This window comes from Columba livia, chromosome 19, assembly GCF_036013475.1.
Source record: "Columba livia isolate bColLiv1 breed racing homer chromosome 19, bColLiv1.pat.W.v2, whole genome shotgun sequence".
In the NCBI taxonomy this organism is placed as follows: Eukaryota; Metazoa; Chordata; class Aves; order Columbiformes; family Columbidae; genus Columba; species Columba livia.
This window is the reverse complement of record NC_088620.1, coordinates 6,020,358-6,033,942: the sequence shown is the minus strand read 5'-3', so window position 1 is coordinate 6,033,942 and position 13,585 is coordinate 6,020,358. Positions and strand designations below refer to the sequence as shown.

At 47.9% G+C, this 13,585-nt stretch overlaps 1 protein-coding gene across 3 annotated transcripts in view; it reads left to right on the top strand.

Moving 5' to 3' along the window:
- Positions 1 to 13,585, top strand: part of EEIG1 (estrogen-induced osteoclastogenesis regulator 1) — a 37,252-nt gene that overhangs the window by 18,340 nt on the left and 5,327 nt on the right. For 2 of the 3 annotated variants that reach the window (XM_065035912.1, XM_065035911.1), the window contains exons 3-11: positions 2,605 to 2,725; positions 3,049 to 3,078; positions 6,630 to 6,746; positions 7,230 to 7,276; positions 9,807 to 9,964; positions 11,129 to 11,233; positions 11,483 to 11,672; positions 11,846 to 11,967; positions 13,059 to 13,128. In XM_065035912.1, coding sequence (XP_064891984.1) covers positions 2,605 to 2,725; positions 3,049 to 3,078; positions 6,630 to 6,746; positions 7,230 to 7,276; positions 9,807 to 9,964; positions 11,129 to 11,233; positions 11,483 to 11,672; positions 11,846 to 11,967; positions 13,059 to 13,128 — 960 coding nt within the window. Of the gene's footprint in view, positions 1 to 2,604; positions 2,726 to 3,048; positions 3,079 to 6,629; positions 6,747 to 7,229; positions 7,277 to 9,806; positions 9,965 to 11,128; positions 11,234 to 11,482; positions 11,673 to 11,845; positions 11,968 to 13,058; positions 13,129 to 13,214; positions 13,578 to 13,585 lie in introns of those variants that run through there. The other variant, XM_065035913.1, reaches the window with a different exon arrangement.

The following is a 13,585-nucleotide window of genomic DNA, read 5'->3' as shown; positions in this document are numbered from 1 at the left end:
TGCTTGAAACAATAGCGTTGGAGATTGCTTGTCTAAGATACAGGCCCACACCCTTAGAAACCACTCTTTAAAGTAAAGAAGACAGTTGAAAGGCATTGTTGAATGATTGTGAAGCTTGTGACTGGAAAGCAGCTCTGAATTTTCCCCTGTAAACTCCTTTCTGCCCTGTGCACACTATTCCAAAGGCATAAAAAGCCCCAAGCTACACATGCACCTGCAGCTTGGGTTCATCTTGGCAGTGCCATGAGTAACGTAACCCCCCCAAATCCTTTTCCTAATCCACTTGCACCATGCGGTATCTACAGCAGTTTTAGAAAGCCAACACACATCCTTAATAAGAAGCAGAACGTGTGTTAGCGGAGCTTATGCTCACAGCAAATTAGCTACGAAGGAGCTCTATTACTAATCAGTACTTTTTGCCACGGTTTGAAGTAATTAGCCTTCATTGGACTTAGCAGCATCCAGCAGATGCTTAATCATCTCTGCATTGTGATACGAGCGAGAATTCCTGAGTAAGGAAAGCTGAAGCTTGGTCACTGAAATACTTGCTTGTGACAGGAGCTGGAGCTCTGAGCCGTGTTCCTGAATGAGGTTTGTCGTGCCTGTCTGGTCTGAAGATTGTTCCGTTGTAGCTGCCTTCTGGAATTTGGCTTGAAGCCCTGGTGTCATTATCAGAATTAGTATTAGCCTTGCTTTCCAGAAAATAGCGGTTCCTTTTTAGAGACAACGAATGCCGCTAAAATACTCAGTGTTTTCTGCATCCCATGTACCTTCCTTGCATTTCTGAAGCACGTGTGTTCACAAGCTTTTTTCTATTCTGTTGAATTCATTTTTTCATCTATATCTGAGTTTTCCTTTCTTTAGGTTGTTCAAGATACTGACCATTAAGTCAGGTTTAAGGCACCTCACATCTGAAGTTTAACTTGCCTAATTTGGCTGGCTCAGTGAATATTTTATTATCGCCAAAGCCTTTTAAATCCCTCTGGAAATGTTTCTTCTTCTGTCTGAAGGAGCTGGAGTGAGTTGAGCGGAGCAATGAGAACCAGATCTCATCTTGAATTAATCCCAGGTTCAAAGGTACTTTCGGTACTTAGATGTCTCACATTTCAGTGACTTCAATAGCAAGCCCTAGATCTGTGTGGAAGGCGTTTAAGTTCACTCTCTTGGAGGAATTGCCGCCTTCTGTTTTCCTACGTTTTAAGCAGGGATGATCATCCCTTAGCTGCGTTATAGAGGATTATAGGTTTCAGTTATTTGTCAGCTGCTCCTTTTCTGTTCTCTCCTGTTTGCCTTGGGCCAGCAGCAAGCTCAGATCCCACAAAATGGCTCAGAAGACTAGTGAGGACCTCCTGGGTCGGGACTTGGTCCTTGGTGTGTGTCCTGTTGGGCTCACCTCGAGGTTACCGAAGGGCCTGTTGGTACGAGTGCCAGCTTCTGCCCTTCCTTCACGGGAGAGTCGCGGCAGGACCAAGGCTGATGGTTCTGCCCTTTGCCTTCGGTCTCTGGCTTGCGCTGTGCCAGGCTGGGTGGTGGGAAGCCTCCTTTTCCCTGCTAAAGCAGTTTATCAGGTGTCCTTGCCCTTTGTCCTGTGCTAAGAGGAGAGATAAGAGCAAGATGCAAACTTGCAAGCTCATAGCTGTCAAAAGTGCTTTCCCTTCCCTGCCCCCAACCGGGCTCAGCTCTTTGAGAACTTAATCAACTGAGGGCCAAGCTCTGAGCCACCAACAGACCATGTCCTGCAGAGGATCAGTGGGGACCCAGGACCCTGTGGAAGGACCCACACATCTCGTGTCTGGGCTCCTTTGAACCTGCCTCCTTTGAAGGGTGAAATCCAGCTTCCCCTGAGGGCTCTGCAGAAGCCAAAGCTGTACCTGAAGCGATTCCTGCGCTGGAAAAGGCTTTGCTATTCTCCTGTGTGTTTCTCCTCTCACCCTGGAGATCAGGGTGGGCTACTCAGAAACTGTGCCAGCAAAACCACCTCCTCCCTGGCTGAGTCTGCTTCAGGGTTTGAAACCCTCCCATGATTTGAAGCGCGGTGTCTGCTCGGCGTGGTCCTGTCTGTGTGCGCCCAGGAGCATTTATTTCCACGTGCATTTTTGTCCTCCTTCAAGCTGGCCGTCCTCACTGGCCTGGGCCCAGCGTAGGAAGCAGGACAGCTGCCTGGGAAGGACAAACCGTCCAGGACACGTAGCATGCTTGCTGTACAAAACAGGCATTTTATAGCAAGATAAGCCTGCAGACCTTCAGCCCAGTTCATTTATAGAGGCTGGATCTGTCCAGGCCAGACGGCGAATGAGCTAAACCGGCTAAGCAGGAAATGTTGGGGAGCTTGTGAGAGTTTTGTAGGCAAACTTTGTTGATGGGATGATTAGTCTTCCCTGTAACCTGGGTGGATTTTACCTGTATTAACTAGTGAAAAGCTTGATGCTAACATAACACCTTTCTGTGGTGCAGTTTCAGGTGGTGTGGACCGAGCCGTGTTGTAGAGGCTCTTCACAGCCCAGGTTGCCAGTCATTAAAAAAGATACTTAATAGTCACATATAATATGGCTTTGTACCTTTATTTGAAGACTATTTTTTCTTCTTTTTTCTGCTTTCTCATAGAGAGGAAGTTCAGGAAAACTGTGTCCGCTGGAAAAAGAAATTCACCTTTGTGTGTAAAATGAGTGCCAACCCAGCCACAGGACTCCTGGACCCCTGTGTCTGCAGAGTGTCTGTCCGCAAGGTGAGCACCTACCTCCTGCTTCAGGCAGGTACTACCAGCAGTGTCCTGCTGTTGGTTACTAGCTGCTTTTTTGGCAGCAAGAAGAATTGCATGGATGGCGGTGGGAAAGAAGGATTGTTTGGGCCGTGATGTGGCTCAAATGGAGCTTTACTCTCCAGTGAGGGTGTTTGACAGAGGGTGGGAATGACCAGGGTGGTGGGAACCCTTGCGAGAGGGCTTGTGAAATCCTGAGAGCAAATTCCAGGATTGAGTAATGACTTTCCCCCTGTTTCCCCAGCACAAATAATAGCTGCTTTTCCTGTTTGTTTTGTCTTCTGTTATAGGAGCTGAAGGGCGGAAAAACCTACTCAAAGGTAAGAGCACAGAAAGGACAAATGTGGCAGAGTGATGATGGTCTTGTCTTCTACACCCAGTAGAAACCAATGGCTGCTGCACAAAGTGATCTGGAGAGACAGTCATTTGTTCTTACATTTAAGCTGAGTTAAGTGATTTTCCCGAAAAAATCGACTTGCTAGGCCAGGATCCAGATTGCACTGGATGTGGATTTGAGAAGGGGGTTGGGAAGATGATCTGCGTGTCCTCAAACTTTGGGGAAGTTCTGAGTCAGATGTGAACTCTCTGGCTTCTGGCAACGTCTTGCTCATAAAGAAACACAGACTCCAGTTCTGTTCTGCAGAACGCAGCAGCAGGCTGTGGCAGAGACCTACAGCAGAAATCTGCGCCATCCAAAGCGCTGGAGACACCGAGGCAGGAACCAAACGGACCAGCAGGAATGTTGGATTTGGTTTGTTTCCCCCCATTTTTCTTGCCTGTGCTATGGGACAGACAATGGGCCACCCGCTTCTTCTATTTATGCTGGATCAAGAGACAACGTTGCCTTAAGAAGCTGAGCTTGCACAGAGCCCAAAAGCATGTTTGTTTGAAAATGAGTCACTGCTGCTAGTTTCTAATAAACAGATGTTCGGGTCATGCACAACCCTGTAGGAATTTCTTCTAATCGATAGATATCCTTCCTGAGACCATGGAGGCAGCTGGCTTTGGAGGCTGAACTGTGCTCACTCCTCTGTGCAGTGCTGCTGCCCAGCCATTCCTTTTTTGTTGCTAATTAGGACACGGTCTCTAGGGCCATCAGTTTCTCTTTCACTACATTTTCGCTGGGGGGAGGTTATTCCTCCGTTCTGCAGAGCTGCCTGTGCAGGGAGCTGGAAGAAGACACGTGCCTCTGAGACAAGGTAAATGCATCAGCTCGTTCCTCCAGCAGTGTCCATCTGCAAGTTTCCCACAGTAGTCATAAATGCAGAATTAAAGGAAGCCTGAAGACAGGTTTCCATGGTGGAGTTAACCTGCACTCTTATGCAGGTCATGTTCTAACCTACTCCCCTTTTACTCAGTCTCCAGTTGTGTTTAGTGACATTTTGAAAGAGACCTAGTTGTTCCAGCCTGGAATTGGAGCCCAAATCTCAACTCCTCATGTCTTGGGCTGGTATCTTGCTTGGTCTCCTGTGAAGAAGACAGACGTGTTCCCCTCGAATTCAACAGAACATGACCTGAGCATTTCGGCAGCACAGAAACTAGAGATGTCACACCAGTTCCTCTATGGACCAGGCTTGTTCCAGGCAGGTCCTTGGGGCAGAACTGACTTACTTGAGATTCCTGACGTTTCCAGCAGAAGTCTGTGGCATGTGTTCATGCAATTATTTTCCCATCCCCATTCAAAACAGCTGCAAACTCTTCCAATTGTTCCAGCAGATGTAGGGGAAAATGCAGCTTGTGAATGCCCTCTTTACCTGTTCCCCCCTTCAGCAGGGTCTGAGAGTGATGGAGCTGTTTGCGCTCAAGACAGAGTTTCCATCAATTCATGCACCTTTTTGTTTGACGTTAATGTCACTTCAGTGTCGGGGTTATAGAGCGGAAGCCAACAGGAAGGACTGATAAAGCGGAAACTCTTTCCCCAAGCTGGAAGGAACAGCATCAGCTGGCTGGAAAACTGAGGAAACTATTCTGAAAGGTTACATCTGAAAACATCCTTTTGTTAAGGGATCCTTCCTTTATATACTGGGAGTCTGCTTCCTGAGAAGAGCTTCTGACCTCAGCACGTCGCATGGGTCGCTGGAGGGTTCTCCCACACTCTGTCCTCAGATGTCTGTTTGTCTGTCTTCTCTGATAAGTTGGTGCTGTGGTGGAGGGAGACGCATCTGGGTCTGGTCCGTTCTGCTGGTGTGGTTGTGCCGTGTCTCCTCTGCCCTCTGCCCTCTCGTTTTGCCACACTGATGGATTGCAGCTCCCTCTGTAGCGTTCTCCTGTCCTTCTTATCTCCGAAGGATAAAACTTCGTTGTGGTGTTTTTTCTTCCTTATCAGTGAATATTCAGCAAGCAGCATAGCCCTTGGCTAGAAGATATAGAGGAACATCTACAGCAAGGGCTGGAGAAACACTTGATATAAGGGAATTTTTAAGACGGGAGAAAAGTTACCTTCTTTTTTTTCCTCTTCATTTTTTTGCTGAAGAAGGGTTCCTGCTCTATCCTACAGTTGTGTGTTTTTTCTTTTCCTTTGCCATCAGCTCTTCTTCCCCTTTGAGAAAGCGATAGATGAAGCAGCTACATTAATCTTGCTGTTGTCTTCCCCTGAATCATGTGTCTTGTGCAGGCTGTGGGTTAGACTTCTGATTTGGAGCAGCGGGAGCCAGGGCTCACACGGCAGCGCCTGTGGTTTGTGCTCTAACTCCCTATCAGCTCCCACTGTTGACAGAGCACCACGTTTCCTTAGGATGGTGCTTCTGTTTGAGGTTCCCTGTTCAGCTGTATCATCTGCCTGTCAACACCAGGGCAGGAGAAATGTCGTGTAATGTACTGAACAACAGCCAGGCCTGAGCTGCTGCTCCTCCGCATTCTCTCCACGTTCTCCTGTAAGCCGACCTGTGTGTTGAAGTGACGCAAACCTTCCATGCGTGGATGGTTTGGCCAAATATGGGGCACAGCATCTCTTCCTGATCAGATTAGCTGAGACACAACTAACTCTTATTGCTAAAGCTCCATGTAAAAGAAATTGTAACTTTTTATTTGAATAAAACACTATATTTGAACACCAGGAATTAGAGCAGAAAACCAAAAGTCCTCTTCATTGTGTTTGTCTTTACTCTGGAGGCATCAGTAGCCTCTTGGAATTTGCCTGTGATCTTCAGCTTTCTGTCACCTTCCCCATTTGATTCCCCTTTGTTAGAGAAGGTTCAGAGAGCTCACAACTAAATCTCTCCAAATATTTCTCTTCCCTGCTGCCCCTCACACCTACTCGCTAGTTAAATCTTAGTGGTGCTGAGCAAACTTTGCCCCAGGATTTCCCCAGCCCAGCAGCTGCTTCTGTGGTGTTGAGGCACAGGCGCTGCTGCTCGGCTCTGGGCTTCATTCAGTTTGCTGGGCTGAAAGTCCTGCTGTTGTTTTTCGGGACAGTGTCACTTTGCCCTGTAACAATATCCTTTCATCTCCTGGTTCGCATGCTCCGCTGCATTCTGGGATGGCCCGATACAAAGAGCGCCTTATTGTGTTTGTGTATGTGCGATTCTGTTTTTTCCACATCGTTGACCTAGTGCCTTCCATGTCCTTGGTTATGCAAGGGCTGTGGGCTGGTTAACGCTCTCCTGGCCAGCACCGCCGCTGTACGTCCTTCCTCCAGGCAGGACTGGCTTCCTGAGGGCTTCAGGTGTCCACCTGGCTGGAGATTAGGAGTGTCACCCTGCCCGTCCTCCAGAGCAGGGGGTGTTTGCCACCACAACTGCCTGTGCACCGGCTCCCGTTTCTGCCCTCGCTCGCAGATGCGCTCCCTTCCTTTGTGTGACACCACGTATCCCCTTATTGAGTGACTTCTGTTGTTCTCTCCCCTTCCCCTTCATTGTTTTCTTGGCTACAGCTGGGCTTTGCTGATCTAAATCTGGCAGAATTTGCGGGCTCTGGATCCACCGTCCGTTGCTGCTTGCTGGAAGGATACGATACTAAGAACACCCGACAGGACAACTCCATCCTAAAGGTACAGCAGCTGCTGCTATGGTGGAAATCCTACTATTGAATTTGGAACGACTGCAGCCAGGGCGCAGTGCTAGGCCTGAGCCAAGGTCCTGCCACGTACAGAGGCAGGATTTTGCTTTTATGCTGCTCGTCTGGCTTGGAAGTTTCCCATCATCAGAGTTGCCCTTTGGTATCTTGGCATCCATTTGGCCAAGCGCTGACCCTTGACAGCATTCTTTGTCATCAAAGGTGTGAACGGGACGGGTGGAAGTTCTCAGTGTGTTGTTGGGGTGGCCAGGCTGGTGTCCTGCTGAGCTACTGCCGCTTGGAGCTGCCAATGCCAGTGACGTGCGGCAGGGAGGGAAACGCCTTGCGAAATCCCTGAAGCTGATTTCCTTTGGAAAGGAACTAGGTCTTGCTAATCCTCACACCAAGCCCTTGACCTCCTGGCTGGTGGGAAGTGAGGAGCTCACAGCTAACGATGTGCCTTGTCCCCCCTCTCCAGGTCACAATCGGAATGTCCCTGCTGTCGGGAGACCCCTGCTTCAAAACGTGAGTTTCTGGGTGCTTGTCCTCTTCTGAGCAAACCAGGACACCTGGTTCTTTTGCTTTTCTCTGCTTGAGACTAAAGCTGATGGAGAGGGGGAAAAGATGGTCTTGATATTGGGATGTACAGGGGAAAGCTTGGAACTGGAGGTCTGGATTAGCTGGAGGAGCTAAGCCAGCCTGTGCTGTTGGTTGGTTTGTTCTCCGCTCTGGTATTTCCAGCTTGGTTATTGGTTGTGCCAGTATTTTTTTCTGCTAGTGTCAGGTTTTGGAAACTAACGGACGTTGATAACAAACTTCATGTTTTGCATAAAACAGGATTTCTCATAGCTCTGGGCTCGGTTTCACTGCCCTCCGAGAAGGGGAAAGGTCAATGAAAAAGTCTTGGAAACAGACAAACTTCAGCACATATTACACAGGGTAAAGATCTTGAATTGAAACAGCAACAAAAATACTGCAAGGCCAAAACATTTTAGTTCTCCTTTTCTTCTGCAAGGACCTAGGTTCACAATTTGTATTAATTAGTAGAAAAATCGTGATCATGGACTGTTTTTTAATGCAGAATGATAGGGAAGAATAAATACAGTTAAGCTGTGGAGCAGAATTGTTGCTTAAAGAGTTCTTGGGGGATCAACTAACAAATAAACTGGCAAGATGTACCTTGATACTGCAGTATAGCCTTGCAAGACTCTGCAGTCCCAGCCATGTGCTGATGTATAATGTAGTTTGTGTTGACTCCCAACAGTATGAGAGAAAAAAGCTTTACCCTGAGGCCATCTCTTGTATCTGTGGTATTCTGGGCTAAAAGGTCTAATTTTAGGAGCTAGCTTCAAGTGTAGAAATCAGCTTGCATTCTCGTTCTAAAATGCTGCGTAACTTGTAAGTTGATTTTGTGAATGGCTTTTCATAGCGCTGCAGCATTTTCTGAAGCTTTTGAACGCTAAATGCAGTGTCATCTGATTCTGAAAAAAATCTGCTTCAGAAGGAAGTGTGGTTTTAAAAGTTTTGTGTATCTTAAGCCATAACTTTGAACAGTAACAGATGTTTTAAATTTGGGGTACTAAGATGTCTGGCAATAATATGTCTGCCAAATACCTGTTGCTCCTTCACTATGGAAGCAAATTTCGCTGTTGAGAGTGTCTGAAAATGATGCAGAATCAGGTATATATATCCATTTAATGTAAGTAGGGTCAGTCTGAAAGTCAAACCTCCTAATTTTCTTAAAGGATTTTTGTAGTCGTTCCCATTTTCTTCCTTATAGGTTAACGATGTGCAAATGTCTAAAAATGGAAGCTTTGCACGTAGAATGGTCCTTGATCGGTAGAGCTTTTGAGAAATGGTTCTCATTAGGGATTAGGCAGGAATAAAACTGTGCTGGAAATCACTTCCGAGCACCAACTCGCCCGGGCGAACCTTCTCCCGGGTGTCGTGCAGGAGGCAGAAGCTGCTGGAGCTGCCGGACCCCCGCGCTGACCCAACAGCTGCTGCAGGAACCATTTGCTTGATGAAGGCTGTAAAGGCTTTATTAACCTGCGAAGCAAAGTCCCCAAAGTACCTGGGTGTGTGTAAATCACTGATAATATGATTAAGGAGGGTTTTTTTTCCTGGTGAAGGCATGCTGTGGGTTTCCTGAAACCTGCAAATGTCCTCTCATGTAGCATCTTCCCTCAGATCACCGAGTGAGACAAATAGAAGGTTTTCTTTCCCAATCCTCTCTTAAAAAGCTGAATATGATCCATTAGTTCCAGTTCAGACTTTGGGCTACAGGGAGGTTAGTGCTCCAACAGGACTATTCTCTTTGCCACGCTGCGCGTACCGTGGCTTCCACCCAAAAACACTTAGGGAGGAAGGGAGGGGGCTCCATGCACTCGCAGCTCTGCCCTGCAGTCAGCATTTACAAAGGGATGTTGGGAGCACGCAGAAATAACCAGAAAAAATAATGTTGACAGCTGGAAAAACACTTCAGTCTCGCGGAAAAGGGGTTTTAATAGCCAGTTAAAAAATGGAAAGGTTATTTGGTAGCTGTAAAAGTACTCGCTTAGGGGGATGGGGTTGCTGAGATTAAAGGTTTGGTTTTGACCTGAGTCAGAAAGGTGTGCTGAAAGGCTGCTGGAATTGAGAGCTGGAAAACAGCAAGCTGGTTCCTGCTTGTGAAGCCAGCTGGCCACTGGACACATGTTGGGGGGGAAAAAGGGCAGCTCTGGATGGTCTTGTGGAGGGTGGTTGTAGGCTCTGAGCCTGTTGTCCTGTATAAATCATTGAATGGTCACTTTTTGCCTTCATTTACCTCCAAAACTTGCTTTTCTTTGTGGTGCAGTCAGGATGCAGTATGAGGTAGGGAGGACCTGAGCCTTGCACGTAGGAAATCCCAATATCATGCTGCGTCACTGGTCGCAGGGGGCTGCCAGCTCCCCCACCAAGGGTGGGTGCAGGCGAGGGGACCCTCTCGATAGAGCAGCATGGGAATCGCTGGTGCGATTGGGTGATTCCCAGCCCTTGCCTGGCAGTTTGTAACCTCCTTCGCTTCTGTTTCCAGACCTCCTTCCACCGCCAAATCCATCTCCATCCCGGGTCAGGACTCGACCCTGCAGCTGACCTGTAAGGGCGAGGGAACCACGAGCAGCAGCAGCAGCAGTTCCGCCGCGATCGGCTCTCTGCGCCAGGCCAAGCCAAGAGCTGCCATCCTTAGCTCAGGTATGGATGCCCATCCTGGAGCCTCGTGACGCTTGGCTGTGCCTGGACACTCTTGTTTTTCCCAGCCGTTGCATGCACAAAAAACATTTAATTTTTCATGTTTTCCTGCACCCATCCTCACCCCTCTGCTCATTAAGAAAATTGAGGAAAACCCATCTATAAGTACAACTGAGGAGAGGAAGCATAAATCTTTGCCATATGTTTCTGTTAGTGAAGATAAAGCAATTTGTTTATTTTTGCTGGGAATTTAATAATTCACGTATTGCTCTCATCCCTGCTTTCCACTGTATTCAATCACACTTAACATTATTCTCCACTCAGCTATTCTGTTGCTCAGACTTATCTTCTAGAAAAGTTCCTCTGAAGGTTTTAGAGGTTGGTTTGAGGTCTGATGGCTGTGTTCCAGCTGCTGATGCAGAGTTCTTTGGCTTCTGTATGAGCCCCTTTTCAAGGGCGCTGTATTTTCCCATAGCCTTTTTCTCTTGCCAGCGTGCTCCAAACGCACAGGCAGATATGCTGCACCAAAACAACACCCTGGTCTCATCAGCTCAGTGATTTAGCACACTATGCAAATGCTTTCCTTAAAAAGCTGGCTAACATGTCAGACGTGTGCGCTTTTGGATATGCTTGCTGCAAGAGACACGAGCAAGGTGATAGCAAAGGCGCAGGGGTCATAGTCATAGAATGTCCTGAGTTGAAAGGGACCCACAAGGATCATTGTTATACTGAGGTTTCTGTACCAAATTCAGATGTGATTTAAATGGCACAGGCCCTCTCACAAGTAATAGAAAGGGGAAAGGTAGTAGCAGGAGAAGCACCTGAATGGAGGTTGTAATACTTTACTGGGAGTGGCCATTTGATACTTTCTTGGTCATAGCTTAATGTTAACTATAGGCAGCTTCAGATACTACTTGTCCTTCTAGATCCTTCAAGACCCCAGAGAGGGTTGTAAGTTCATGCACTGGGTGTGAGAATTAGTGATGAGCTGGACAGAAAAGCTCCTTGTTGCCTTCCCCACTCCCCAGCTGCTTCTAAGCTCTGTGCCAGCCTGTACAGCAGGGCTCTGCCATCGGACTTGCCCTCTCCTTGATCCAGCATCCCCAGATCAGCCTCCAGCCCAAGGTGGTTACGGTGTAAGCAGAGTGCCCTGTTGTTTCTTGGCAGGTGTCCCAGAAGAACCGGATCAGAACCTGTCCAGCCCAGAGGAAGTTTTCCACTCGGGGCACTCACGGAACTCCAGCTACGCCAGCCAGCAGTCCAAGATCTCCGGTAACCATTGATCTGCCAGCGCTGGCCCCATCCATTTTCTCTCCTGCAAGGAGCTCTTGTGAGAGCAATTTGCAGCCATCTCTCCCACCCTGCTCTGCAGTATCAGTCTCCTGTTTAGTCTTTGCTCATAAATATATGTCTAAACTTCTGTACATGGGAGCAGAAATGCTGTTTTGAAGCTGCCCTGCCTGTTAGCTGTGCCGCCAGGAGAGGGGGGAGATCTGGTTTGTAATCGCTGTGTGTTTGCAGGTTACAGCACGGAGCACTCCCGCTCTTCTAGCATGTCCGACTTGACCCATCGCCGGAACACCTCCACCAGCAGCAGCGCGTCCGGGGGGCTCAGCATGACGGTGGAGTGTCCTGAGGGGGAGCGGGACCACAAACTAGAGAAGCCACCTCGCCCCCCCAGACCAGCCCTTCTGCTGGACAGACCCTCCCGGTAGGTAACCAAGGAGCAAAGCCCCTTCTCTGGGAAGACAAAACAGACTCTCCTCTGTGTAAGACTGGAAGTAGCTGCTGAGAAGGAGGCTATTGCCAAGGGAAGCAGGAGAGTATCTGAAAGTCTGTGTCTTGAAAAGCTGAGTAAGTCTTCCCCTTATTTTTTCTCCCCAGGAGGAAAAAGGATTCGGTAGAGAGTCACCCAACCCGAGTGGATGACACCAGGATCGATGCTGGTGATATAGTGGAGAAAATAATGCAGAGTCAGGACTTCACAGATGTCAGCAATACTGAAGGTGAGAGGAGGCGTCTCGAAGGGGATGTCTTGGCTGTTCCTTTAGCCAGGCTGCCAAACTTTCAGAGTCTGGTCTGGTCTGTCATGGACTCCTTTCCCCTTTTGACAGTGATTTGCTTTCAGTGCTTGCTAGGTGTTTCTCTGGTAGGTAAACAAACCATGTGGATTTCAGAGCTGCTTATCCATTAGCAAACAGGGCTCGCTGCTGTTCCACACACTGCAGCAGAGGTTGAACAGTAGCTCAAACATACGGGATGAGACAGGAAAAATACCGGTTCTTCAGGGCAGTGAAAATCGGTGACATCAGCTATCTGCACTGCTCTAGTGGCTTTTGTCCAGGGTCAGCCCAAGGGTATTTATTAAAATAGGAGAGTACAACTAGAGGGAAAACAGCACATCTCTCCAAAAATATGGGAAGAAAGGTGGGTCACGGTGTGCTGCTGATCGGGTCTGTTCAAAAGCCTAAGGAGGGGTTTTCTCCACTGAAGTCACAGCATCTGTTAAGAGAAAACTGATAGTATCTCTGCATTTGTTTTAATCCTCCAGTTTAGCCTAGAAATCAATCTCGTTTCTTCTATCTCGTTGTGGTTTTTCAGTAAGTTTTAAACCTGCGCCTGGCTTGTAGTTTACCATTAGTCACCTTAAATCATTGCATATGGCAACACTCTTACCAAAGGGGGATTTACACCTTGCTCAGCATGAGTTAAAACCAGACTGAATGCGGCCACCTCCCACCAGCAGAACATGCTGAATTTATCCTCCCATGATGAGCCTACAAAAGCAGCATGAGGCCCCACATCTCATCTGTTCAGATGTGTTTAAGCTGACCAACAACATGCATCAATGGAATTGCCTTAAAAGAAACAGCTGGAGGAATATAATTGAATTCATTTCTCTGCGTTTACTCTTCCAAAGCTTAATGCTGTGGTTGATCTGTTCCCAGGCGCTCTATTACTGTGGGAATACCAGAAAGTGCGCACGTGTGTTCCCAGAAATGCACTTGTTCTGACCAGTGCGCAATGCGGCTGGGAGTACCTGGCAGCTGTTAGTAGTTCTGGATTTTGATGTCTTGCTTCCTTTTCTATCTTGCAGACAGTAACCTGAGGTTGTTTGTGAGCAGAGATGGAACAACTACATTGAGTGGTATTCAGCTGGGAAACAGGTAGGCTTCCCCGAAAGGCAGACTGAGGCGCTCCGGAGTGATGGGTTAGGTCATGGTACCCAGGAAACTTCCACTTTTTGCTACAGGAGAGATTTCTAAACATCATGTGCTACGTGGTGGCTTTATTCCCACATTAACACCCTTGGGATCCCTCTGGTGACAGGCTACAGCTGCACTGGAGTATGAAGGCAGTTCTCAGCGGGAGCGCAGAGAGATAATGTGATCCTAGTTGATAGCTCCAAGAACAGAAGTAAAAGGACAAAATGGGAGAGGCTGGTTCCTGTTTGCTCCATGCCCAGCTAAATGCAGGAGCTTTGCCTCCTGCCGGCCTGCAGCAAAACTGCAGTAGCCTGGTTTATTGTCCCTTTTCCCTGCCACCTCTATCTTTGTCAAAGGCTCATTCTCTCATGAAAGACTTCAGAACAAATAAAACTTAATAGGTCTCAGTACAGTGTCT